At 52.1% G+C, this 26,598-nt stretch overlaps 1 protein-coding gene across 1 annotated transcript in view; it reads left to right on the top strand.

Moving 5' to 3' along the window:
* Positions 1–1,835: 1,835 nt before the first annotated feature.
* The window catches only part of LOC311203135 (olfactory receptor 14C36-like), a gene marked incomplete at both ends in the record, with an annotated part of 33,277 nt that continues 8,514 nt past the window's right edge, over positions 1,836–26,598 (top strand). The window contains one exon of the mRNA XM_084277769.1: positions 1,836–2,112. Coding sequence (XP_084133895.1) covers positions 1,836–2,112 — 277 coding nt within the window. The remainder of the gene's footprint in view (positions 2,113–26,598) is intronic.

Here is a 26,598-nt window from a genome sequence, read left to right as displayed (position 1 = left end):
CTCACAGCTCCTCATCACCCCCAGAATATCTCTGGAGAGGATCTTTCCGATCTGCTGAAGAAAGAAAGGCTTTTCTTAGTCAGTTTGGGCATTCCTGAGTCTTGGCATTAAGTTTTATACCACGGGGTTGGGTGGGAATGCAAATAGATCCATCAAGTGTGCACCATGCTCTGAGAAACCTTTAGTGTTACCCTACGAAATCCCAGGGCTATCTCATTATTTCCAGGGGAGAATTTGGCATAGGAAGGTCAGTGAAGTTCCTGTTTGAGACTAACATTGCTTTTATGACCCTCAGATTGCATCCTGCACTGGAAGAGAGGAGAGGGGTCCGGGAAAGTGTAAGGCTGGTCTGGTCTGCCAGGAACCTCATATAATCCCCTAAGGCATTTCTCAGACTGCAGACTGCAGGACAGCATCATCTTGGTGGTCTCAATGGAACTTGTTTGAGCTGCTCCTTAGCTTCTGCACACACAGAGGTGCCCCTGGGCAGTGTCCTGCAGCCAGGAGGTGTCTGTAGGGCAGAGCTGAGCACACAGCTGCTGGGACTGGCCCCCTGAGCACAGGTAGGCAGGAGTGCTGAGGACAGGGAGGAGAGCTGAGGACAAACTCCTCCAGGCAGCAGAGACATAGGCAGGGAGGGAGAGGGAGCTCAGAAGCACTGTGGGAGGGGGAGCTGGGTACCTCCCTGCCATCCCTGTGGCCCTAAGGATTGCAGGCTGTCACTGCGTTTCAGAAGGGCCTCTGGTGAGGAGAAACTGCTGAGTACCCATCTGTCTGTCCTGCCTCTGTCCACAGGAGCACGAGGGGATTTGTCCCTGTTTCCCTTCCTGTTTATTCTTCATTTATTCCCACCATGATTGGAAACTCAGGGCAAGGCATTTTGCAGGGCTGGGAGAAAGTCAACTCTCCTTTTGCACACCTCGTCTTCATGAGGTCTTGCTGGGCTGCAGGTTCCTTCCAGAAGGGCACAGCTCTCCCATGGCATCTCCATGTTATCCAAGAGCTCCATGGAGAAGACACCTCAGTGGTGCTCAGGGCATGGAAATGCTGCTGGCTGGCTGTGTGCAGGGAGCTGTAGAGAGTGCTTGGTGTTCCTGGCTGGGAGGGCAGGGCTGAGAACCTCCTTGGAAACAGTGGGACAAGATGTGAGGGTCAGAGGTCTTCTTTTGGGAAATGGATTCCTCTGCTCACAGCAGTGTCCAATTCCTTTTGGAGGGAACATCTGGGTGTGATCATCCCCCAGCTCAAAGAGCTGCCAGCACAGGGCAGCTGAGACCAGGGTTGATGGAAAGACCTACTCTTCTCACTCATCACTAAGGGACAGTGATGAGTGAGAAGAGTAGGTCGTGTGCTTCTCAGGACACACGAGGTTCCACTTGAAATGCAGTACTAATGCCAGGGCTTTAATGCCAGCAGAGACCCCTGCTCCCTTGGGCAGCCTCACCAGACAGAGCTCACAGATGGGACCCATGAAAGGTCTTCCTGAAAGCAGGGAGGCAGTGTGGGGACTGCTATGTGAAATGGAGTTGGTTGATTGGGTTGGGGAATGCGCTGTGTGCTTCCTACTTCAGCCCGGGGAGGGGCAGGGACTGTTCTTCATAGAAGTCTCCCCTAGCTTGTCACTACCTTCTCCTCCTTGGACAGGGAAATATGCCCAGAGGAAGCAGATGTCAAATGGCAGCTCCATCACTGGGTTCCTTCTCCTGGCCTTTGCAGACACCCGGGAGCTGCAGCTCTTGCACTTCTGGCTCTTCCTGGGCATCTACCTGGCTGCCCTCCTGGGCAATGGCCTCATCATCACTGCCATATTCTGTGACCATTTCCTACACACCCCCATGTACTTCTTCCTCCTCAACCTCTCCCTCCTCGACCTCGGATCCATCTCCACATCTGTTCCCAAATCCATGGCCAATTCCTTGTGGGACACCAGGGCCATTTCCTACACAGGGTGTGCTGCCCAGCTCTTTTCTCTTATCTTCTTGATCTCAGCAGAGTATTTTCTCCTCACAGTTATGGCCTACGACCGCTACGTTGCCATCTGCCACCCCCTGCACTACGGGACCCTCCTGGGCAGCAGAGCTTGTGTCCACATGGCAGCAGCTGCCTGGGCCAGTGGGCTTCTCTGTGCTGTGCTGCACACAGCCAGTACATTTTCACTCCCCCTGTGCCATGGCAATGCTGTTGATCAGTTCTTCTGTGAAATCCCCCAGATCCTCAAGCTCTCCTGCTCAGATGCCTACCTCAGGGAGCTTGGGCTTATTGTGGTTACTGCCTGTTTTTCCTTTGTGTGTTTTGTGTTCATTGTGGTGTCCTATGTGCAGATTTTCAAGGCTGTGCTGAGGATGCCCTCTGGACAGGGACAGCACAAAGCCTTTTACACCTGTCTCCCTCACCTGGCTGTTGTTGGCCTGTTTATGAGTACTGTCATTTTTGCTCACATAAAGCCAAATTCCACCTCTTCTCCATCCCTTGACCTGGTGGTGGCTGTTCTGTATGCGGTGGTGCCTCCAGCAGTCAACCCCCTCGTCTACAGCTTGAGGAACCAGGAACTCAAGAAGGCCATTAGGAAAGTGATTTCATTGATAAATGTTGAGATTCATCCAACTTCTTCCAAGGAATGAATGGTTTCTCCTGCATTCTTATTAAAACCTGCTTCTGACTATTTGCTGTGTGATTCTCATTAGAGTGTGGGGGTTTCAGGGGGGGTGAATGCATGTGGGAGCTCTGGTGGCCTGGTCAAAAGAGGCTGATTGGATGGGGAGGACACCAGGATCTGGAAAGACCCAGTGGCTAGGGCGGCCTGGTGAGTAATGTCCCCAGCTCTGTGCAGGTCACCTGGGCAGACCCAAAGCCCAGGCCCACACTGGAGGGATGTGGCTGTTGGGGGAGGTAAGTGCCGCAGGGGATGCACAGAGGTCACCTGCTCACCAGATCAGCCAGAGAGGGGACTGGGGCAGTTGCTCACCTTGGTGTGGGTCCAGTCCCTGCCAACCACAGATATCTTCAGGCAGCTCCAGCTTCCCCTCTGGGGGGTTGTTCTTGGCACTCATACATGTGGGACAGCCCTGGGTATGTGCCGCGGTGACCACTCGCCATCTTCCCTCTCACCACACCCCAATGCTTGAATCCAAAACACAGCCCCTGGTCTCTAACAGCTCCCAAAGTGACTATGAGCTTTTCTCTCTACAATGCAAAGAGAAACTGGCCCTCTCAGGGTGGAATTCATTGGGACTGATGTTGACATGAGCTTTGGAAGAACAGCTCAGTCCCAAGGAACTGCCTTATGGAGATGCTATTTTATTATAGAGGTGCTATAGTCTCCTCTGACCCAGGACTAGGCACCCCTTGTGTACAGCTGAGACAGAGAAAGATCATTCCTCAGTGAAGTAAGATGAATCTGAACATATATTTAGGAACACTGTAGGCACAAACAATAAAAGCCCCAATAGATAACAATGATAACGATAAACAAACAGCCAAAGTAGAGGCCTTCTTCTATCAGAGAGACTCAAAATCATTTTAAAGAAAGACAAGAGGTTTATAAAGTCTGTGAAACATCCATGAGATCACTTTCCTAATGGCCTTAAGCTCCTAATTTCTCATGCTGTAGATGAGGGGGGTCGCTGTCGAATGTGCCACTGCGTACAGAGCAGCTACAGCCAGACCCAGGGGTGGGGAGGAGATGAAGTTGTGCTTTAGGTGTGCAAAATTCATGGTGCTGATAAACAGGGAGATGACAGCCACGGGAGAGAGACACATGGAAAAGGCTTTGTGCCGTCCCTGTCCAGAGGGGATGCTCAGCACAGCTCTGACAATCTCCACATAAGACAGGACAATGAAAACAAAACATACAGAGGAAACGCAGGCTCTGACCATACTAAGCCCTGAGGTAGGTGTTTGTGTCTATCAGTGTCCCATTGTGCAGGGGCTGGCAGATGGCAATGTAGCGGTCACAGGCCATGATGGTGAGAACGGAAAAGTCTGCTGAGATCAAGAAGATTAGAAAAAAGGGCTGGGCAGCACATCCTATGTAGGAGATGGCCCTGGTGTCTCTGGTGGTTTAGCCCTGGCTGAAGGCCAGGTGCCCAGCAAAGCCACTCTATCACTCCTCTTTTCAGCTGGATGGGGAGAAAATAGATACTGAGAGGCTCAGGAGTGGAGATGAGGACAGGGAGAGATCATCCCATAATTAGTGCCACTGGCAAAAAAGACTCAACACAGAATAAGGGAAAGAAAATTTTTATTATACTGATCTGCACCCCATCTGACACCAGAGTCGGGTGATGAGAAGCACAATCAGATCTTAAAGCAACTTCCCTCCACCCCTCCCTTCTTATCAGACTTCGCTCTAGTCATGATTTAGTTCCCTTCTTCCCCCCCATTGTGGCACAGGGGGGCAGGGACTGGCGAAATGAGGGGGTTCAGTCAGTTGGGGGGTGGGCGGCATTCCTCAAACTCTTCCCCTGCTGCACCCATGGCAGACAGTCCTCCATGAACTTCTCCAACATGAGTCCTTTCCCACAGGGCTTGATCTCTTCCCCAGCTGCCCCACCGTGGGTCACTGCTGTGGGTGCAGTCACAAATCACTGTGTCTCTCAGTCCCAGTCCTCAACAGCGTCACAAGCCCCCCTGCTCAGCAAACCTGCTCCAGCATGGATCTCTCTCTCCCTCACTCATCTCTGTGTCTCTGTCTCTCTCCACGGGCTGCAGGTGCTGGCAGGGACTTGCTCCAACACAGGTCACAGCATCTCCTGTGTGTCTCCCACTGCTCCAGCATGGGGCCTCTCCAGGGGCTGCAGGTGGGGTCTGGGCCTTTTCCCTGGGCTGTGAGGGGACACCTGCTCCACCATGGGTTTGCTCCAGGGGCTCAGGGTCATATTTCTCTCTACTACCTGGGACACCTCCTCCCTCCTACCCTTCACCAGCCTTGGTGCCTGCACAGCTCTTCACATCTTCTCATTCCCTTCTCTGGGGGAGCAAAACGGCTGCTTGTGGGTTTTTTTCTCCTATATGTGATTCCCAGAGGCGCTGTGTCCATCGCTGATGGGCTCGGCCTTGGTCAGCAGCAACTCTTGCCCTCAGTCTGCCAATGTTTACTCTCTGGGGCTTGCAGAGAGCTTCTGCAGCCCCCCTTCTCCACCAGAACCCAGCCAGGCAAAACTCAATAACATTTTCCTCAGCAAAGCCAAGAACTGTTCAGTGCTCAGCTTCCAGGAGCTGGACTTTGGCTGCTGTTAACCCTCACCAACCAACCAGTGACAGACGCTGACTGTCTCTGGAACACAAAGTATCCTTCACACCACAAACTCCTTCCTTCATTGGCGGGATGATACATAATATTACTGGGTGGATTGATCTTCCATGTCTGGAGAACAGAAAAGGATTTGAGTGGTTGGGATGTGAGGGGAGTTTTGCTCTCACCCCCTCCTCTCTGTGCCTCTGGCCTGCTCCCCGGCCCACATGCCTCTCACTCAGCTCTCTTCCCCCTTTTCTCTCTCGCTGCCACCTGTGCCGCTCCCTCGCTCTGCCTGTGTCACCCCATCCCTCTGCCCTCCTCCTGGCCCTTCTGATCCTCTCTAGCAGCCTCAGGGCTGCTGCTCTGCAAGCAGTTTCTTCCTGCACCCCACTTTCCCCTGCCCCTCTGTCTCTTTCCCACTCGTTCCCTCTGCCAGCTCCTCAGCAGCATTTTCCTTCCTCCAGTCCCATGTCCCAGCTCTCCCCGTGGCTCCAGGGCTGCTGCCACGAGCCCTGCGGGAGTGGGCCAGGGCACAGTGCCCCTGCAAGGGTCAGGCCGCAGGAAGGCCTGCCATGGGGAATGCTGGGAGCTGCAGGTCTGGGGCAGGGGCTGCCGGGCGGCCATGGTGCTCTGACCATCGTGTGTAGTGCCAACCTGACACCCCTGGGGAGGGGAGAACCGAGGGGAGCATTTTCTGGGCATTTTGGGGGGTTGTTTTTGTGAGATCTCTGGGATCCACATGAACTTGAATAAGCGGGTGGGGGATAGAAGCGTTTACAGGGAAGCACCTGCTGACTGCCACCCCGAGGAGCAGCCGGGATCCACTTGCAGGCCTCTTTCCCACCACCCCGGAGAGAGCAAATCTGTCTGTATCTGCTGCAGACGTAACTCAGGGAGTCACGCTGAAGCGCAGCACCTTTCCTAACCTCAGGTCTCACGTGGCAGCAGTCCTGCTGTGTAACACATCCTTCCACAGGCTCTTACAAAACAGAGAGGAGACGTGAAACCCACCCCACAATCACATCCTGCCCTTGCTTTATCTTCCCTGGAGCATCAGGACATCACCCTGCTGAGCGTTTTCCTATTAAAACCCGGAATAAGAGATTTTTCACTTCCCATTTCCAACAAAACCAGTTTTCTTTGTGCTTTTGCAATTGTGTACATGCTTTCTTTTCACCATCCCCAGGGAGCTGGTGGTCCCAGTAATGCCTAATTCCAGAGCCAAGTGCCTGTTGCAGTTCAGACACCCCACTTTGCCCTTGTGTCGCTTTTTGGTTTGTAAATTAGACACGTGTGTTTATAAGGTAAACGAAACCTCAGGCTGAGGTCACGGGATGGAAGAAGTATTTATGTCTCACAGGTTGGAATGGAAGAGTATGCTCGTGGCAATAGCTGGCATGTGATGAATTTGGGGATGAGTATGTGACCAGGAGGGAGCATGGCCCAAGTTCTGCTCCCGCCTCGACAACAGACGTGAGGTGTGATGTTGAGTAAATCAATTTTTCTGCCAGAGTTTCCCTTCAGCAGTAGACAGAAATATTTCCTCCTGGGCTGGTTATGCACTAACCAACACTGACAACAGGAAGAGCCACGAAGAGAAAGTGTTGGACTAAGTGGCAAACTGCTCTTTAATCTGCTCAGTGCTTTCTGGGTGTTCAAATGAGAAAGTAAAAACACTATGCAAAGATTTGCAAGTGTGTTGGCACAGAGAAAGGAAGACCACCATCCCCTGGGGTTTGGAGCATTGTCCTTCAGGAGATTCGTGATGAAAGCTGGGGGCAGAAAGGGATTAGGAAGAGTCGGCATGAGTTTACCAACTGCCTGACCAACCTGCCTTCTATGCTAAAATTGCAAGTGACAGGAGATAGGACGAGGGGAAAGGGCACAAAGCTCTGCCAGGGCAGGTTCAGATTAGATGTTAGGAAAAATATTTCCACTGAAAGAGTTGTTGGGGCCTGGAACAGGCTGCCCAGGGGAGGGGGTTGAGTCACCATCCCTGGATGTGTTTCAAAAAAGGGGAGATCTGGTACTTAGGAATATAGTTTAGCACAGGGTGGGAATGGTTGGACTCGATGATCCTAAAAGTCTTTTGAACCTTGTGATTCTGTGATGTCCTGATGCGGGTGGTGTCACTGCCCAGCTGCTCCAGTGGAAGAAAAGAATCAGCTCTGCCATTGCCTTGAGTGTTTTCTCATCCCTCTGTAGCTCCTTTCAGTTATGTTCTCATGGACTGGCTCACAGAAGAAATCACTTCACTTTAGGCCTTTGCCCAATAGTCCCAAGAATCAATACTGAAAGTGTTTCTGGGATTTGGATCACGTTTCTCTTTCTTTGGACACACCAGTTTACCCCTTCCAAATATGAGAACTTGTTGTGGGATTTTTTTTTTTTTTGAGGGGTTCTTTTCTGAGTTTCATTGATTATTTTTCACCAGAAACGAAATTTCTCTCTCCCCCTTCCTGCCCTTGTCCCTTTCCCTTTCCTTTCCTTCTCTCCCTCTCTTTCTCCCTCTCTTCCTTTCCTCCACTCTTCTGATACTTTCTCTTTCTGTCAGCATAGTGCTTCCTCTGTGTTCTCTTCCTCTCCCTTCTCCTCCTCTTTGCCCCACTGTTCCTTTTCCCCTCCCATTTCTTTTTCCAACTCAGCATCCTAGAAACCCTTTTCCTGAAGCAGTGGCATGTGGTGATGACAGAGATCTTTTTCCATTCACATACACAGAGGGGCAAGACTGAGATGACACAGAGATTGTCAAGAAAAGCTTTATGGAAGTTCTAGGAAGTAAGTTCTAGGAAGTAAGTAAAGTTCTAGGAAGTAAAGTAAGTTCTAGGATGTAAGTTCTAGGAAGTAAGTCAAGTTCTAGGAAGAAAGGACCAGTCAATGTCGTCTGAACAGTCTCCAATGTCATCAGGTGGTGCCTCATCAGAGACTTCTTCAACAAGGTTGGAGGGGACGAATCCTCTGGTGCCGTCTGTCCGCTCGCCCACATCCCACCCGTCTGCATCCACATCTCCACAGCTATAAACATCCTGTCCAGCAAAAAGAGGAAGCTCCAGCTCAGGCTGCTGGTTGGGACCCTGGAAAGGGTTGTAGCTGTATTGAGCTGTGAAGGCTCGAAGGTTGAACGGTTGTTTTCTCATGGGCTCCAGGAGGATGGACTCCTTGTCACGGGGAGCCTGGTGCTGCCTGGAATTGATACAGCTGGATGTTTCCAGCTGTTCCCGTTCCTGATACACCTTCTGGTGTCCATTTTGCATGCCCAACAGGACATTCAGGTCAACCAAGCAGGCTTGAAAGCCCTGCAGGATTTTTCTGTATTGCCTGAGTAGCTCAGCCTCAGACCTCCACAAACGCCTGCCTTTCCTCGGAAGCAAGAACATTGTCCCCTTTGGCTCCTTCTGCAGCTGTGGGCTCCTGTCCACCACTTCTCTCTTGGCTTCCAGTTTCCACTGGGCCTCTTCAGGCTGGGTGGGAACACAGATGTTTCCTTGGGTGGCAGAGTCTGGCTCCCCTGACACTGGTGTGAGTTGTCCAGGCTCTCCCGTTTCTCCATCCTGCTGCTGAGGAACTGGTGCCGTGCAGAGTTCCTCAGCAGAGCTGTGGATGGGCCGTGGCACTGGAGTATTGCCCAGGTGATCCATGATCTGCTCCAGGTGCCTGGACTTTTCATCCAGCTTCATGGCAAGGGCAGCGAGTTTAGCCCTTGTCTGCTGCAGCTCCTCTACCTCCTTGCCTGCTTCTGGAGAGCCATCCTTTCTCAGCTGGGTGATCTTCATCTCAATGGCCCTCCCTTCCTTCTCCAGGTCTTGGAGAAGTCGCTGCAGGCAGCTCTTCTTCTCCAGTAGACGGCTGCGTATGCTGCCAGGCAGCACCAGTTCTTCCCCCTCTGGCACCTGGATCTGAGCATCTGCCACAGCCTTGCCTGGTGTGAGGTGTCCAGGGTTCTGGCTTTCCAGCAGACTCTTCTGTGGGGCTGCCAGGGCCTGGGGCTCCTTTCTGCCAGAGGAGCAGGAGCTCTGCTCCTCCGCATCTCCCTGCTGCCCAGAAGGGTCTTTGGGCTGGGCTGTGCCAGGGGAGGTGGGCACCTCACCCTCCAAGCGCTGCAGAAATGATGTGAAGAGCTCCCTCTCCAGCCGCAGCTGGTTCTGGAGGATGCGGATACGGGCGGGCTGGTTGCCATCCCTCTCCCAGTGGAGCTGGCTGACGACATCCCGCAGCTTGCTGAGGGCCTCCCTCCTGCCCCTGATGGGCCTCCCCATCTCCTCAGCCAGGGCCTGCTGCAGGTGGCGAGCCCGGCGAGCGGCAGTGCTGCACTCCTGCTGCAGCAGCGCCTGTGTCTGGCGGAGCTCAGCCTCCTTCCAGCGCTGCAGCTGGCGGGTCTCTGCCACCCGCTGCCGCTGGTCCAGCTCCTGCAGCTGGTGCTCCGACAGAACCCGTCGCTGCTCCCACTGGGACTCGAGCCGTTCCGCCAGCACCTGCCTCTCCCTGGCCAAAGCCGCCTTCAGCTCCCGGGTTTCAGCAGCGAAGCGGCGGCGCTGCTCTCGGTTGCGGAGCCGCTCCTGCTTCAGCTCAGCCTTCAGAGCCTCCAGCTCCCTCCTCTGCTGCTCCTCGTTCTGAGCAAGGCTGCCGGGGGCTTGCGCTGGGCTGCAGCGGGCCGAGGCACAGCTTCGTGCCACCAGCCCCTGGCCCACGGCTTTGCGTGTCATGGTGTCGGCTCCCAAAGGCTGCTGCCAAACGTCACCTACAGCTGCCTGTGCTGGGTCTGCGAGGGGCTGCAGCCCCCTGACCCTGCGGCTGCCGCTGCTTCTGTCGCGGTGCAGAAGCAGAGACTGACTCTGCCTGAGCCGGGGTGGCCTCTATATAGGTGTCCTGGTGCTGAGGTCACAATGAAGGGGCGGGGCAGTATGCCCTTATATGGTCTGTCATCACTTTATTGCCTTATATGATCTGTCCATATAAGGACAGCATTGCCTTATATGGTCTGCCCATGTAAGGCCATCCTGCCCCGCCCCTCAGCACACCGAGGGGGCGTGGCATCCTACAGAAGGGATGGCTTCCACCACATGCCCAAGAGAACTTGCCCAAGGCACTTCCAGGATACCAGTGGCTTTGCTGCCAGACAAAACCAGACCAAGCTGGCTGGAAGCGCCATTCTCTCCTCTTCACCTGGGGTTTGTTGTGGGGTTTTGGGGAGGGGTGTGTTTGTTGTCACACGGGTACAAACCCTGCAGGAGTCGTGGCAAATACCTTCTCTAGTGTCTCTCTAGAGCAGAGGGATGCCTTCTCCTTGGAGCTGGGATACTGCTCTGGAGAGGTGAGGAGTAGGGCAGGTTGTCTTTGGAGTTGCTGGACCAGTTTCTCCACTGGTGAGGTGAGGGAAGAAGCAAGATTCTTTTCCTGTTGTTGGAGTCTGACTGCCAGTTCATTCCATGCTGGTGCTGCTTGGCTTTCCAGTCTGTTCTTGCCAGTGCCTTGGCGTACAGGGATGGCGGCTTTGTACACCCTTACGCCCCGTGGCTTGGGTCCATTGGGCTTCATCAGGATGGGTGGGAAACTGCGCCTTGTCCGGGTTGTAATAAAGCATCTCTGGCACAGCTCATTGTCTCCGGTACTGGATGGCTTTCTCGGGCCATTGAATTGGCTGACACAGAAGTCTCCTCCAAAGGCTGAAGAGATTTTGACTTTTTTCCAGTCACCTTGTTAGTGCCTCCTTCCTTATCCAGGGATCCCAGCTGCTTTGGCCTCCCTGCCGGATGATTCCAGGCTACTGGCCTCCATATCCCAGCATCGGAGCAGCCAAGTGGGAACGTCCTCACCTGAAAAGTGGAAAGAATCCTCTCAAATACTGATTCAATGAAATGCAGTAATGCTGAGTAGATTCATAGAGATGTAGCTTAGGAGACAATTAATTAATATCACTTTAATATGAGAAGACTTGGTGTGTTTTGAGAATAGATCTGGTTTGGATGTTAGTAGAATGTGGCTGTAGCTGTGTGAGCTGTTTTATGAGAGCAGCTACAGAATTTAACCCAAACAGTGTATCAGTCTTGAAGATAAAGAAGACAGGGGAGTCATAAATGAGACCAACAACCAATTATCAGCTATAAAGGGCTATTAATGAGGTTGTGCAGGAATGAGTTTTAGAAACTATGGAGAAAACCGTGAAGAACATGTGCTGAGAAAGAGGAAGACATCCAGCCTTCACCCCTGAAGACCACCAGAAGACCCCCTAAGTGTCCCCGAGTGTGCTCTATCTAGGAGGAGTGAATGTGAATGACTTCCTGGAAACAATTTGCATGACCCTGTCTTTTCTTAGAAATTGGAATGAATTCAGCCCCTGGCTGACCCTCAGCTCCTCGGGCAAGGGGCTGGGGGCATGTTGATGGCCAGCGCCGGCTCCTCTTGGTCTGCCGGGCAACACCAGGAGCTGACGTTGCCCACGGGGTGGCAAGTGGTTGGCTGCCCCCTTGCACTGTCACCCCTCGACACTGTGACGTCATCACACGTCACACTCACCCCTACTACAGATCGGGGCATCGTGGCCGTGGGGCTGCCAGAAGCCCAAGACCAGCCGTGGCAGCAGGAGCCATGGCCAGGTACCGCCGCAGCCGCAGCCGCAGCCACAGCCGGAGCCGGAGCCGGAGCAGACGACGGCAGAGACCCCGCTCCAGGCGCTCCGGGCAGACACACAGCCGGAGAAGGTGGAGGCAGCCAGCTGCCAGCCGCAGGCGGCGACGCCGAGGTAGGCGATGGAAACGGGGGCCTGTCCCCAGGCGCCGTGGGACGTCCTGGGGCTGTGGGCAGTGGGCGATGGAAGGGCGGCCGCGCAGCAGGGAGCGGGGCAGGGGACTCACAGACTCCCTCTTCCCCAGGTGTCCGCTCTGTCCTACGCCGCCGCACCCGCAAGCAGAGGATGAGGCGGCGGCGCAGGAGGAGGGCACCGTAAGCGCAGCGTCCGCACCCTCCCGCGCAGGACCCTTCCAGCCGTCGATGGACCTGTGCCGGGGAGGCGGCAGGCGGTCCCCAGGAAGCGGGGGCCGCCTGCCCCAGGACAGCACAGCCTGCCAATAAACTAAACATGGCTCCTCTATCGTTGTGTCTGATCTGGGGGCTGGCAGCCGTGGGCTGCGCTGGGGCTGAGGGGCCTGGGCTGCTCTGAGCTGCGCTCTCAGGGAGAAGGGGAGAAGCTTTGTGGGGAGGGGTCTTTGGGAGAAACCTGCTGCACCAAGCTCTGGCCCGGGGTCAGGAGGGGAGGACAAGGACCAACGTGGTGTCCCCACGACGACCACAACAATGGTAATGGTGTCAGGGTGTGAGCTCCAGGCTGCTGGGGCCTTGAGAGTGGCCACAGGGGGCTTCTGGCTCAGATCCCACTCTGCCTTAGGCCTGGCCCAGGAGCCTTGGGCCAGGCTTAAACCTCACCTGTGATACGTGGGGTAAGGCTGGGCGCAGCGGCTGTGTTTGGTGGGCCTGGGATCAGGCCCATAGTGTCGGGGCACCCCTATGGGAGGCAGAAATGGGCCCTACAGGTGCAGGCTTACAGCAGAGCCCAAGTCTGGCGTGTCGGGGGCTTGAAACCCAGCTCATGGGGCCAGTCCTGGGGCTCAGAAGAGAGACTGGAGTCCTGTACGTCGGGGCTTCAAGCTGGACTTGGGGCTCAGAGCCTGTCGTAGCTTTGTGGAGCTGGGTACTGGTAAAGAAGAGGGGGGCTGCAGGGGTGGCTGAATTCAGGAGCTTCTGCTATGGTGATGATGATGAGGCCATTGCCCAGGAGAGCAGCCAGGTAGATGCCCAAGAAGAGATAGAAGTGCAGGAGCTGCAGCTCCCGTGTGTCTGCAAAGGCCAGGAGGAGGAACTGGCTGATGGAGCTGCTGTTGGACATCTGCTGCTGTCAAGTGTGGAGACCTGTACAAGGAGGAAAAGGCAGTGAGAAGTTAGGGGATTCTTCTCTGAGGGAAAAAGAAAATTCCATTCTTCTTACTGAATGCCTTTAGATTGACTCTCTGGATTCAGGAAAACTCGGGCAGGTCCCTTTTTTTTTCTGTTTTGAGCTGGCTTGAGTGTGCCACTGCTAGGAGCACTGTCAGCTGAGGGCTCTCGAGAACTCGGTCCTGCATGGCAGCAGTAAGTAAACAGAAGGATGGCATGATCTGAGACTAAATCCCCTGTGGATAGGAATGAAATTTCAGCACTGTCACTCCAATTTCATCTGAGGGCAGAGCAGGGCTTTGGAGCTTTGGAAATGGTGGGAAAAAGGCAGCAAGGACAGGAGGGGAAACAACAAGAAATGCTCCAGCCAAGGATGGATGGACAGGGGCATGCAGAAAGGAACTCAGGGGTTTCTCCTCACTGGGGGTTGGGATGCCAAGGACAAGACTCAGACTGAAACCCTGGAAGTCTAGGGTCAGCCTCTGTGCTGGGTGTCAGAAAACAGGGTGTCACTGTTGGAAAGTGTCAGCACTGAGGGGGATGTCAGGGAGGTACCAAATCCCCACTGCCAGGGCATTTCTGGGAGCAGCTCCTTCTCCCTCCCTGACAATGTCTCTGCTGACTGGAGCTGTCCCTGCAGCTGCTTCTCTTTGCCCATGTCACCTCCTGCTCTGTGCTCTCAGACCTCATCCCACCTGCCCTGTGCTCAGCTCTGCACTGTATACCTCTCCTGGCATCAGGGTACTGCCCCAGGGAACCTCTCTGTGTGTGCAGGGCTCATGAGATGCTCTGACAAGTCCTAATGACCAATGAGTTTGCACTGCCTTCTGCAAATGTATCAAGAAAAGCTCATCTTCCCACCCAGACCACAACAGCACAAAATTCAAAGCAAAGTCTCTTTCCCTGGAGTGTAAAATGTATCCCTGGTGTTCTTCAAAAGTCCCTGGGAAGTTCTCAGGGATCAGCTGGAGCTGGGAGCAAATGTGTTGTACACAGCACACTTTGACAGCAGAAGCACCCTACGCTGTCCTTCCTCTTTCAACCCACAGCTGCTGCCTCTATCCCTGTGGAAAGCTCACCAGGCAGGCTGAGTGCTGACCCTGGCAGCAGCAGAGTCCCTGCCCCACTTCACAGCCCCCTGGGGTGCAGGGACCCTGCTTGCACAGACAGCCCTGGGCACCCCTGGGTGCACACGCTGCTTCACACTTCTGCAGCCATGCCCAGGAGAAGACAGCTGTCCTGCCCTGTCCCTCTGATTCGGCAGAAGGGCATCCCTTCCAGGCAGCACTTTCTGCTCCTAGAGAGAACCTGTCCTCCTGACAGAGCCCACACACTGCCCCATGTCCCAGCTTTAGGAGATCCCTCCAGGAACAGAACCTGCATTGCCCTGCACCCACAGACATACCAGGGAGAGGCTGTGGAGATTTCTCCTCCAGTGAGCTCTCAGCATCCATCAGCTCTCTCAGCCTCCCAGGTCTCCCCTCGGTGCCTCCAGGCAGTGTCCCCAGCCCTGTGTGCTTGGCAGAGGAGCTGCTCCTGGGCACAGCTGTCTCTCTGCAGCGCTGCCAGGTTGCCATGAGCCCCCTCCAACCCAGGAGCCTGGCCCACCTCATCAAGAGAAGACCAGTTCTTCTAGGCTCCCTCCGGGTGCCTCAGGCCTCATGAGGATCATTCTGTGATCTCATCTCTGATGTTCCCTCCCTCAGCTGGGAAGAAATCCTTCTGTCCAGCACATTTTTTTCTACTGATCAAACCAGAGCTGGGCAGCAGAATCACCTTCCCTTGTCTCCCCATGAGACAGGATCCCCAGGCAGGGACAGGGATTGGACTCTTTCCCCTGTGAAAGGAAGGGGTTTAGGTGAACATTTGGGCATTTCTCAGGGTTTCAAAAGAACAAAATCAGGAAAAACAAATCTACAAAGCTCTGCTCTGCAGTTGGGGGAATTGGAAACCACAATCCAGAAAATGTCATATATATCAAAAAAGATTGTCCTGCTGCTGCAAGGACAAACTGACCCCTGGAGAGCTCCCATCAGAGCCCCATACAACAGTGGCACCCTCAGCCAGCAGGAAATGCACCTCCCAAAAAGGACCTTTCCAATGTCTAATAGAACAGGGAGAGACAGTCCTTGCGTCTCGAATGAGAACGTTCTGCTGAGAGAAGTGTGCCCCAAGTTCTCACTGCCTTGTTCTCCTTGCAAAGAGGCAGAGAATGTCCCATGGCAGCTTAATTCCCCATTCCTCCTCCTGCCCTTGGCAGACACAGGGGAGCTGCAGCGTGTTTCTCCATGCTGTGCTGCTCACAACCAAGACATGTTCCCTCCCCCTCTGCAAGGGCAATGCTGTTGACCAGTTCTTCTGTGAAGTCCCCCAAATCCTCAGCCTCACATGCTCAGATGCCTACCCCAGGGAGATTGGTATTTTTGTATTTAGTACTTGTTTAATTTTGTGATGTTTTATGGAACGATGTGGGAGGTTTCTGGCCAGGAACCTCTTTAGACCCTTTCTCTTTTTGTTTGGGAGCTATTGCTGGACATTTAGCAGTTTCAAAGTTTGACCCTGGTGGAGTCGGAATTAGATGTCAGGCAACTTTAGGAATGCCCTGATCCCGAGGGTAACCTGGTCTGCTGGTGGGCTACCCTGGGAGGTTTCAGGCCAATAACATCTTTCAGCCCTTACACAGTTTGATTGGAACTCTTGTGGGAGGTTTATCATTTTTGAAGCTGGATGCTGATATAACCTGAAAGTGATGTCAGGCACTGTTAGGCCTGTTCCTGTGGAAAGGAAAAGCCTGAGCTTCAAGGTTACTGGTGCTGCTACTGCGCTACCTGCAGAGGTTTCAGGCCAGGAACTTCTTTCAGCCCTTGCACCTTTTGTTTTGGAGCTATTTGTGCAGTTTAGCAATTGAAAAAGTGGAGGACTGCAGAGCTCTGCAATGATGTCAGGCACCAGTAGGGTCGTTCCCTTGGCTAGGAATGTGCTGAGCCTTAATGTTACTCTTGCTGCAAGTGGGTGACCTATGGAGGTTTCAGACCAGGATCATCTTTGGCCTTTGCCCCTTTTCGTTTGGGAGCTAATGCTGGACATTTAGAAGTTTCAAAGTTGGACACTTAGAGAGTCCGAAAATAACATGAAACATTGTTATGGCATTACCTTTGTAAGGAGAAATCTGAGCCCCAAGATTACTGGGGCTGCTAGAGTGCTAACAAGGGAGATTTCAAGCCAGGAACCTCTTTCAGCCCTCAATCCTTTTTTTAGGAACTATTGCTGGACATTTAGAAGTCTAAAATATGGACACTGGTGGAGCCTGGAAACAACATCAGGGACTGTGAGGACTATTCCCCCAAACTAGGAATACCCTGATCCTAACGGTTGCTGGGGCTGCTAGTCGACACCTGGAGCAGGTTTCAGGGCAGTAACATCTTTAAGCTCTTGCACTGTTATTTGGGAGCTGTTGCTGGATGATTAGAGGTTTCGAAGATGGACGCTGGTAGAGCCTGAAAATGACTGCAGGCACTGTTAGGATGATACCCTTGAGCATGAAAGCCCTGAGCTGAAATGTTAACAGGGCTGCTAGTGTCCCATCTGGGTAGGTTTCAAGCCAGGAATGTTTTCAGCCCTCACACATTTGGTTTAGAGTTATTACTGGACATTTACCAGTTTCAAATTTGGATGCTTTTAGATCAGGAATATTATCTCTGATAGAGTTTGGACCAGTTCCTTGGAAGAAATGCCCTGAGACCAATGGTATACAGGGGCTGCTAGTGGGATACCTGTGGAGATTTCAAGCCAGGAATATTTTCAAGCCCTCATTTCTTTTGTTTGAGACCTGTTGCTGGAGGTTTAGCAGTTTTAGAGGTTGTTGCTGGTAGATTGAAAGCTGATGTCAGGCACTCTTAGGACAGTTGCCTTGGCTAGGAATGCTCTGAGCCTCAAGGTTTGTTGCACTGTTATTCTACTACCTGGGGAGGTTTCAGGCCAGAAGCATCTTTCATTCCTCACACCTTTTGTTTGGGGGCTCTTTCTTGACGTTTGGCACTTTTGAAGTGGGACACGGTTAGAACCCAAAAATGACACCAGGCACTCTGCAGACCATTCCCTCAGCTACAGAAGCTCTGAGCCCCGAAGTTACTGGGGCTGCTCCCCCTGCCAGAGGAAGTTTAGGGCTCCCCAGTTATTTCAGCTCTCAAACCTTCTGTTTGGGAGCTATTACTGGATGCTTAGCATTTTTGAACGTGGACACTGGTAGAGCCAAAGAATGATGTCTAGTGTTATAGAACCATTCCCTTGGCTAGGAATTGCCTTCTCCCCAAAGTTCCCAGGGCTGCGTGTGGGCTGCCTGGGGAGGTTTTAGCCCAGGAACATCATTCAGCCTTCACAGATTTATTTAGGAACTATTGATGTATGATTAGAATTTTCACAGGAGGACACTAGCAGAGCCACAAAATGACGTCAGGAACTCTTAGCTCCATTCCCTTGGCTAGGAAAGCCCTGACCCACGAGGTTAGTGGGGCTGCTAGGGGGCTACCTTGGGAGGATTCTGTCCAGGAAGCTTTTTCAGCCCTTGCACGTTTTGTTTGCAACCAACAATGAAGGTGGGAGATTCTCCCTGGCCCTCCTTTGGTTATTAATGTATTTATAGAATACATTAATATTACATGAGACAGAGAGAATCTCCCACCTTTATTGGATCCTGGAGGAACAACTGTGATGGATGTTGAAGAAAAGGCTGATGTACTGAATGCCTTTTTTACCTCAATCTTTAGTGGTAAGACCAGTTGTGTCTCCATTCCCAGATCCCGGAGTGGAAAGATGGGGACAGGAAGTAGACTGAGGCCCCGATTAGGTCTGCAAAGGTCAATGTGTCTGGATGGGACACACCTGACAGCACTGAGGGAGCTGGCAGAAGTGCTCCCCAAGCCACTTTCCCTTATTTACCAGCAGTCCTGGCTGACCAGGGTGGTTCTGCCTGACAGGAAACTGGCACATGTGACACCCATCTACAAGAAGGGACTGAAGGAGGACCCAGGGAACTACAGGCCTATCAGCCTGACCTCGGTGCTGGGGAAGGGGATGGAATAAATCATCTTGAGTACCATCATGCTGCACATGCAGCACACTCAGGTGATCAGGCCTGGTTTAGATTGGGCTTGAGGAAGCTGATCTTCTATGACAAGGTGACCTGCTTAGTGGAGGAGGGGAAGGCTGTGGATGTGATCTACCTGGACTCCAGTAAATCCTTCATCACTGTCTCCCAAGACATCCTGCTGGAGAAACTCGCCACTCATGGGTTCGATGGGTACACTCTGTGCTGGGTTAGAAACTGGCTGAAGGCCGGGCCCAAAGGGTTGTGGTGAACAGAGTTGAGATGAGAGGAAAGGGTTTCAAATTGCTCCAGGGGAGATTTATTTCTCATATCAGGAAGAATTTCTTTCCTGAAAGGGTAGTCAAGTATTGGAACAGGCTGCCCAGGGAAGGGGTGCAGTCACCATCCCTGTTGGTATTTCAAAAGGTGTGGGCCTTGTTCGTTCTGGTTTGTCTAAGCTGTAATAACATGGGCCACAGTCATCCCATTCCTCATGCAGTATCTCCAGGCCTTGTGTGACCCTGACACTACAGAATGACGAGCTGTGCCCTCTTTGCATCATGTCTGTCTGCAAACAGCCAAAAGTTTTCCTTTTTTTTTTCTTTATTTTATTTTTATAAACACTTTACAAGCATCTTCATCAGCTGAATCACTTGACTCCTTGAATCACTTCACGACTTGGGAATTTCCAGGAAGTGTCATACTCACCTTCCCCTGAACCTGCATTACCCCCAGTCTGTCTCTTCATCTCCCTCATCACTAAGGTGTTTCCACCTCTCCTGGTGATACGGCCATGCCCAAGGACACCTTCTCCAGACTACCCTGATGTGTGCACTTCACTTTGCTCAAAGGTTTCCACCTCCACTCGCTCTTTGGTCATTCAGATGCTGATAAACTTTGAGCTTCAGAGAGTTGGAAAACATCTCATCTTCCAGAAGTCTAATGAACTGTTCTGTCAGAGGTTCAGGGTGTTGATAAGTGACCTTTCTATGGATCTGATTGAAACTGTTCTGGGAGAGAATGTCCTCTGAAAGCTGACCCCCTTCACACGCTGCTTGGCCGTAGCAGGCAGCTGAGGAGAGAGTTTTCATGGGTATTAAACTGGATCATGTTGAACTGCTGTTTGTTGTCAGAGAAATCTGTCTGTGCCTGTGAACATAGATGATGTGAGGAAAAGTGTTGGGGGTCCCAGGAGGCCAGTGAGGGACCTGCTGGTCTTGGGGATGAGCAAGGTTCTCCATCCAGGGTTGGAACTCAAGGGATTGATTTTCCTGCCTGTCCAGAACCCTCTACGAGATCTCTGGACAAACATCCCTTGTAGAATGCTGCTAAAACATCTTCCATGGACTGAAAAATGACAGACACATTTTTTTTTTTCTATGAAAAAATCCTCCATTGTGAAATTACTGTGATTGTTTCATCACCCAATTAAAACCTCTCTAATTACTTATACAAGTCTTAATTTTTGAAAGAAAATTACATGAAGAGCCATGTTTGTAAGGGGTTTCTGGATGTTAATGAGCCCCATGGTGTCTCTGGTGAGTCATAAGAACTCAGATGCCAAGAGGACACTGAAGAAACTTCTCAAGAAGTTCAAGTCAGGAGTAATGCCCAAAGTACCGTGAAGCACCAACAGGTCCCACTGGGAGCCATTCCTGACAAAGCCTCCCCATGGGCTCGTTAGAGCAGACAACTGGAGGCCAAGAGGACAAACCCAGGCAAAGCACAGGCAGCTCTGATGCTGAGGACACCCTGGCTTGGTCTGATGAAGCAGAAATGCCAAGTGCTGACCCCCAGCCCCTGGACTGGGAGATCCTGACCCTCACCTGTGTCTCAGGGCTCTTCCTTGGGATGTGGGCAGTGTGACACCAAGGGAAGAAAAGGGGTATGACACATGGTGGCCTCCCCTGGGATGGGTGCAAGGAGTCAGCCATGCTCCACGGCCATGAGGACAATGTGTCTTTCCTGAGGACTCTGTGGCAGGGACATCAGCCACAGCCAAGGGGGCAAAGACCTATCAGGCCCATTGGCCATCTGCACCACAGCCCGTGCCACACTGCCTCACACCTCTGCATGTTTCCTTTAGGCTGCAGGGACGCAACACGCTTTCCAATCTCATTCCCACCCCACGATGGCCCTGCCTGTACTGCTGTCTCTCCATCCTCACCAGCTGTTCCCACAAACACAAAGCCACCAGCTCATCCACATGCCCTCCCAGTGACTTCTTGCATCACAGCACTATCCTCAAAATGCTGTGTTTGCCTACCTTCTGCAGCTGGTAATGGCATTTCTTTACCCAATGTTTCCACCAGCTGTCAACCCCTTTCATCTACAGCATGAGGAACCAGGAGCTCAAGGATGCCGTGTGGAAATTGAGGACTGAATATTTCTAAGCAGCAATAAACTGCTCATCCTCTTCTACACAGAGCTGGCCATGTAACTCCCGTGAGGACCCGTGTGTATTTAGTAGCTTTGTAAGTTGTTCTTTCTTTCCTCCTAGTTTGTCTAGGCTGCAATAACATGGTTCACTTCCATCCTTTCCTAATCCAGCAGCTCTTGGTCCTGTGTGACCCAGACACTTTGCAATGACCTGCTATAGAAACATCAAGGAACCCTCGATACCGACTGAGGTCGTCATAGACCTTCATTCCCAAACTGTTTCCACTTTGGTCTGGACAGAACAACAACAAAAAGAAGGGGTGTATATAACCTACATAACATGTTCTGCTCCAATTATTTGGTCATTTTCAATAAGCATTGTGGCCACAAATCCAGTAATGACATTTAAAGCCAAATGGTCATTTCACTTTGAGTCTTAAATCAGAACTACAGGGAGTTTCAAAATATGTGGTGTTTTTTAAACCCAAAGGATGCTTAATTCAATTATTTGATTTTATTCCATTAATCCAAAGGTTGCCTCTCTGTGCTCCTACCCGATTGCTATAGTTACACTGAATGGTAACTTCCTGGTTGGTTATGCCAACCAGGTTCTACCACAAGCCAAAGGGTTGGATTCCCTCAATATCTCAACTCCTGTAAGATTCCTATTAGACCAAAAGCTATCAAATCATTTCTTATGACCAATTTCATTGACCCATGCCCAACTTAGCCACTGAGAGATGAGTTTTGCTCACCAGTGGTGTTGCTCAACATGCACCATAACATGTCACAGAAATCACAGAAATCACAGAATTATCAAGGTTGGAAAAGACCTAAAAGATCATCCAGTCCAACCATTCACCTATTACTACTAGCTCCCACTAAACCATGTCCCTCAATACAACGTCCAGTCTTTCCTTGAACACCCCCAGGGTCGGTGACTCCACCACCTCCCTGGGCAGTGCATTCCAGTGCCTGACTACCCTTTCAGAGAAGTAGTGCTTCCTAATATTCAGCCTGAACCTCCCCTGCCGCAGCTTGATACCATTCCCTCTAGTTCTGTCACTGTCTACACAGGAGAAGAGGCCAACCCCTAGCTCACTACAACCCCCCTTAAGGAAGCTATAGAGAGCCATAAGGTCTCCTCTGAGCCTCCTCTTCTCCAGGCTGAACAATCCCAGCTCCCTCAGCCGCTCCTCGTAAGGCCTGTGTTCCAGACCCCTCACCAGCTTAGTAGCCCTCCTCTGAACGCGTTCCAGGGCCTCAATGTCTTTCCTGTAGTGAGGGGCCCCAAACTGAACACAGTACTCGAGATGCGGCCTCACAAGTGCTGAGTACAGGGGGACAACCACCTCCCTGTTCCTACTAGTAACACTATTTTTGATGCAAGCCAGGATGCCGTTGGCCCTCTTGGCCACCCGCGCACACTGTCGGCTCATGTTCAGCCGTGCATCAATCAGTACCCCCAGGTCCATTTCCTCCACACAGTCCTCCAGCCACTCCACCCCAAGCCTATAGCGCTGCCTGGGGTTGTTGTGGCCAAAGTGCAGGTCTCGGCATTTGCTCTTGTTGAACCTCATGCCATTGGCTTCAGCCCAGCTCTCCAGCCTGTCCAGATCCCTCTGTAGGGCCTCGCTACCCCCAGGCAGATCCACACTCCCAGCCAATTTAGTGTCATCTGCAAACTTACTGAGGGTGCACTCAATGCCCTCATCTAGGTCATCAATAAAGATATTGAAGAGCACAGGCCCCAGCACCGACCCCTGGGGAACACCACTCGTGACCGGTCGCCAGCTGGATTTAACTCCATTTACTACCACTCTCTGAGCCCGGCCCTCCAGCCAGCTCCTTACCCAGCCCAGGGTGTACCCATCCAAGCCACGGGCTGCCAGCTTCTGCAGGAGAATACCGTGGGAGACAGTGTCAAAGGCTTTGCTGAAGTCTAGGTAGACCACATCAACAGCCTTTCCCTCATCCAGCAGATGGGTCACTAGATCATAGAAGGAGATCAGGTTGGTCAAACAGGACCTGCCCTTCATGAACCCATGCTGGCTAGGCCTAATCCCCCGGCCATCCCGCAGATGCCGCATGATCTCCCTCAAGACTATCTGTTCCATAACCTTCCCTGGAACCGAGGTCAGGCTAACAGGCCTGTAGTTCCCCAGATCCTCCTTACAACCTTTCTTGTAAATGGGAGTCACATTGGCGAGCCTCCAGTCTTCTGGGACCTCACCAGTCAACAAGGAGAGCTGATAGATAATGGAAAGCGGCTCGGCTACCACCTCTGCCAGTTCCCTCAGCACTCTCGGGTGGATCTCATCAGGCCCCATGGACTTGTGGCAGTCCAGTTGGAGTAGGAAGTCTCTGACCGTTTCTTCCAGAATCACAGGGGAGTTAGCATGCTCCCCAGCCGAGACTACCAGGTCAGAGAGAGGAGTACCCTGAGCATAACTGGTCTGACCTTTAAAGACAGACGTAAAGAAGGCATTCAGAACCTCCGCCTTTTCCTTATCCTCAGTGATCATATTCCCAGCCTCATCCAGTAAAGAGTGGATATTCTCCTTTGTCCTCCTCTTACTGTTAATGTACTTATAAAAGAGTTTGTTATTCCTTTTCACCCCAGCGGCCAGGTTAAATTCAAGCTGGGCTTTTGCCTTTCTGATTTCACCTCTACACATCCTGACGACTTCCTTGAATTCATTCTCAGTTGCCCGTCCCTCCTTCCACAGGCGGTAGATTCTCTTTTTCTCCCGGAGCCTCAAGAATAACTCCCTATTCATCCACGCCGGTCTTCTTCCCCGCCGGCTCATTTTGCGGCTCAGGGGGACCGCCTGCTCCTGCGCCCTTAAGACTTCCTTCTTGAAGAGCAACCAGCTCTCTTGTACCCCTTTGTTCGCTAGGACTAAATGCCAAGGGACTCCCCCTACCAGTCTCTTGAACAAATCAAAGTCCGCCCTCCGGAAGTCCAAGGTAGCAGTTTTACAATTCCCCCTCCAAGCTCCACCATGAATTGAGAAATGTATCATTTCATGGTCACTCTGTCCAAGGCAGCCCCCAACCTTCACATCTCCTACCAGACCTTCCCTGTTCATGAACAGCAGGTCTAGCGGGGCAGTTCCTCTTGTGGGCTCTCTGACCAGCTGCATCAGGAAGGCATCCTCTATGCACTCCAAAAACCTCCTAGACTGCTTCTTCTGTGCTGTGCTGTACTCCCAGCATATGTCAGGGAAGTTGAAATCCCCCATGAGGACAAGGGCTGATGACCGTGCAGCTCGTGCCAGCTGCTTGTAGAACACCTCATCTGTCTCTTCATCCTGGTTTGGCGGTCTATAACAGACGCCCACCAGGATGTCTGCCTTGTCAGCCCTTCCTCTGATCTTTACCCATAGGGATTCAATGTTATCATCCCCAGTCACAATCTCAGTAGCAGAAAAGGATTCCCTAATGTATAGAGCCACACCACCACCCCTCCTTCCTTGCCTGTCTCTCCTGAAGAGTTTGTAGCCATCCATTGCAGCACTCCAGTCATGGGAGCAATCCCACCATGTTTCTGTTATGGCAACCAGGTCATAGTTTGCCTGCCGCACTATGGCTTCCAACTCTTCTTGCTTGTTGCCCATGCTACGTGCGTTAGTGTAGACGCACCTCAGCTGAGCCCCTTGCCTCTCTCCTAATCCCAATACCACTTCCCCAGGCCGATCTCTATCAGACCTGGCTTTATCCCCTTCCCCCTTCCTATCTAGTTTAAAGCCCTTTCTACAAGTCCTGCCAGCTCCTGGGCAAGTATCCGTTTCCCTTTCGGAGACAGGCAATTCCCATCAGCTGTCCTCAGGCCAGGTGCCGAGTAGGCCGCCTCGTGAGCAAAGAATCCAAAATTTTTGCATTTGCACCAGCCTCTCAGCCATGCATTTATAAGATGGCCTTTTCTGCTTATCTCAGTGTTTGCCCCTGCCACCAAAGGAATACTGGTAAACACAACTTGCATGCCTGCTCCATCGACTAACTTCCCCAGCCTCCTAAAATCATTTTTTACCCGTTCCCCTCATGGCTCGGCCATGTTTGCCCCAAACCCCAACACAAACCTTGACCCCTGGAGCCATGGCATAGGCTCAGCCCAGACTTGCTCCCTATGAAGGATGAGGATATGGATGAGGAGGTGACTTCCTGGATGTCTCTCCTCAGGCAAACTGGCTTCCTTCCTGGCCGACTCCTCTTCCCACAGCCTGGGACAGCCTGTTATTGTGCCGCCAAGATTTCCTTCAAGGGGTCAGTTGGCCCCACAGTTGGGTTCTGAAGGAAACTGGGTGAGATTTTGGCCAGAAACACTCCAAGTAGAATTAAAAGAGTGTGAGAATGGGCCAAACCGGTTCTCCAGGGAGGTGGGGATACAGGGATGGGGTCAAGGCCACCAGTAGCACCACCAGGAGCTCTGGCTCAGTAGTAGGGGGCCATGTCACCATCCCTGAGGCTGTTCATCTGTAGCGTCACCATGCTCTGGGAGTTGTCCTTGGAGATGGCGAACCGGCCCTTGACCGATGACCTGTAGTCGGTGCTGCTACCATTGTTGCTAATGTGTGTGACCCACTCCAGCCCATTACCAGGAACCTGGTAAGCCCAGAATATGTGGGTGCTGCTGAAGTCAAAGCCAGAGGCCTTGCAGAGGAGGCGCAGGGACCTCCCGGGTGTCTTGAAGCCCCTCTGGACTCCACCAGTATCCCAGCTGGAAAAAATAGAGGATTTTGGAGGAATATAAAGGAATTTTTGGGGAAATGAAGGAATTTGTGGAAAATATGAGGGAATTTTGGGGTAAATTAAGGAAATTTAGAAGATAATTAAGGAATTTGTGGAAAAAAATACGAGAATTTGAGGAAAATTTAAGAGAATTTGGGGGAAAATTAGAGGTGAGGCTGGTGGGGAGAATGGGGGCTGCAGAAAATGGCTGCTGTAAGGAGCAGCCAGAAGCTCTCTGCAGACCCCAGAGAGTAAACATTGGCTGATTCAAGGCTGGAGTTGCTGCTGACCAAGGCCGAGCCAACTGGGGATGGTCACAGCACCTCTGGGAATCACATAGAGAAGAAAGAAAAACACAAGCAGCTGCATTTTGCCTCTGGAGAAGGGAGCAAAATCCTGACTAAAGTGAAGTCTGCTAAGAAGGGAGGGGTGGGGGAAGGTGCTTTAAGATCTGGTCATGTTTCTCATTATCTGACTCTGGTGTCACTGTCTGTGCCATGCAGTGTAATAGATGAGAGAGTTTTCTTTCCTTCACTCTGTGTTGAGTCTGTTTTGCCGTGTTGTTGATCACAGGATGATCTCTCCCTGTGCTTATCTTGACTCCTGAGCCTCTCAATAGATATTTTCTCCCCTGTCCAACTAAGAAGGGGAGTGATAGACTGGCTGTGGTGGGCATCTGGCCTCCAGCCAGGCCTAAACCACCACACATACTAATCTCACAGAACTGGGGCCTCACTGCTTCCTTGCACCCCCTCAGGATGCTGGGAGCTGTGCTACCCTTGTACCACACTCTGCATCACACACCCCATGTGACACTGGCCCAGGAGGAGCCCTGAGGCAGTGTGGGGGGCAGAATCCCACTTCTGTGGGGCTGGCTCTTCTGCTTGCTAAAATACATCAAGGCTTTACTCAGCATCAGATCCACCTGCACAGTGCCTTAGTCTACCTTAAATCACAGACTCCAGTTTTCTGCTCTAACCCATTCATGAGGAGAGAGGCTTTCTCAGTAATGGGCCTCAGTGGGGCCAATTAACACTCTACAGCAGTTCAGCTTTTTCTCCTGACCTTAACTCTTGGAGAGACTGCTTCAATCTCCTCACAGGATCTGCAGTTTATGGAATCAGCACCAAATACACCATGGGGCTCATTAAAATTGAAAAAGCCCTAATGAGCTATGTGTCTTTTCTTCAGAGTTTCAAGACTTGTACAGCTAATTGAAGTTTCAGGACTCTAATTAAAG

Source organism: Gallinula chloropus (genome assembly GCF_964237585.1).
Source record: "Gallinula chloropus genome assembly, chromosome: 35".
Taxonomy (NCBI): Eukaryota; Metazoa; Chordata; class Aves; order Gruiformes; family Rallidae; genus Gallinula; species Gallinula chloropus.
The sequence above is the reverse complement of the archived record's forward strand: the minus strand, read 5'-3'. Positions and strand labels throughout refer to the sequence as shown.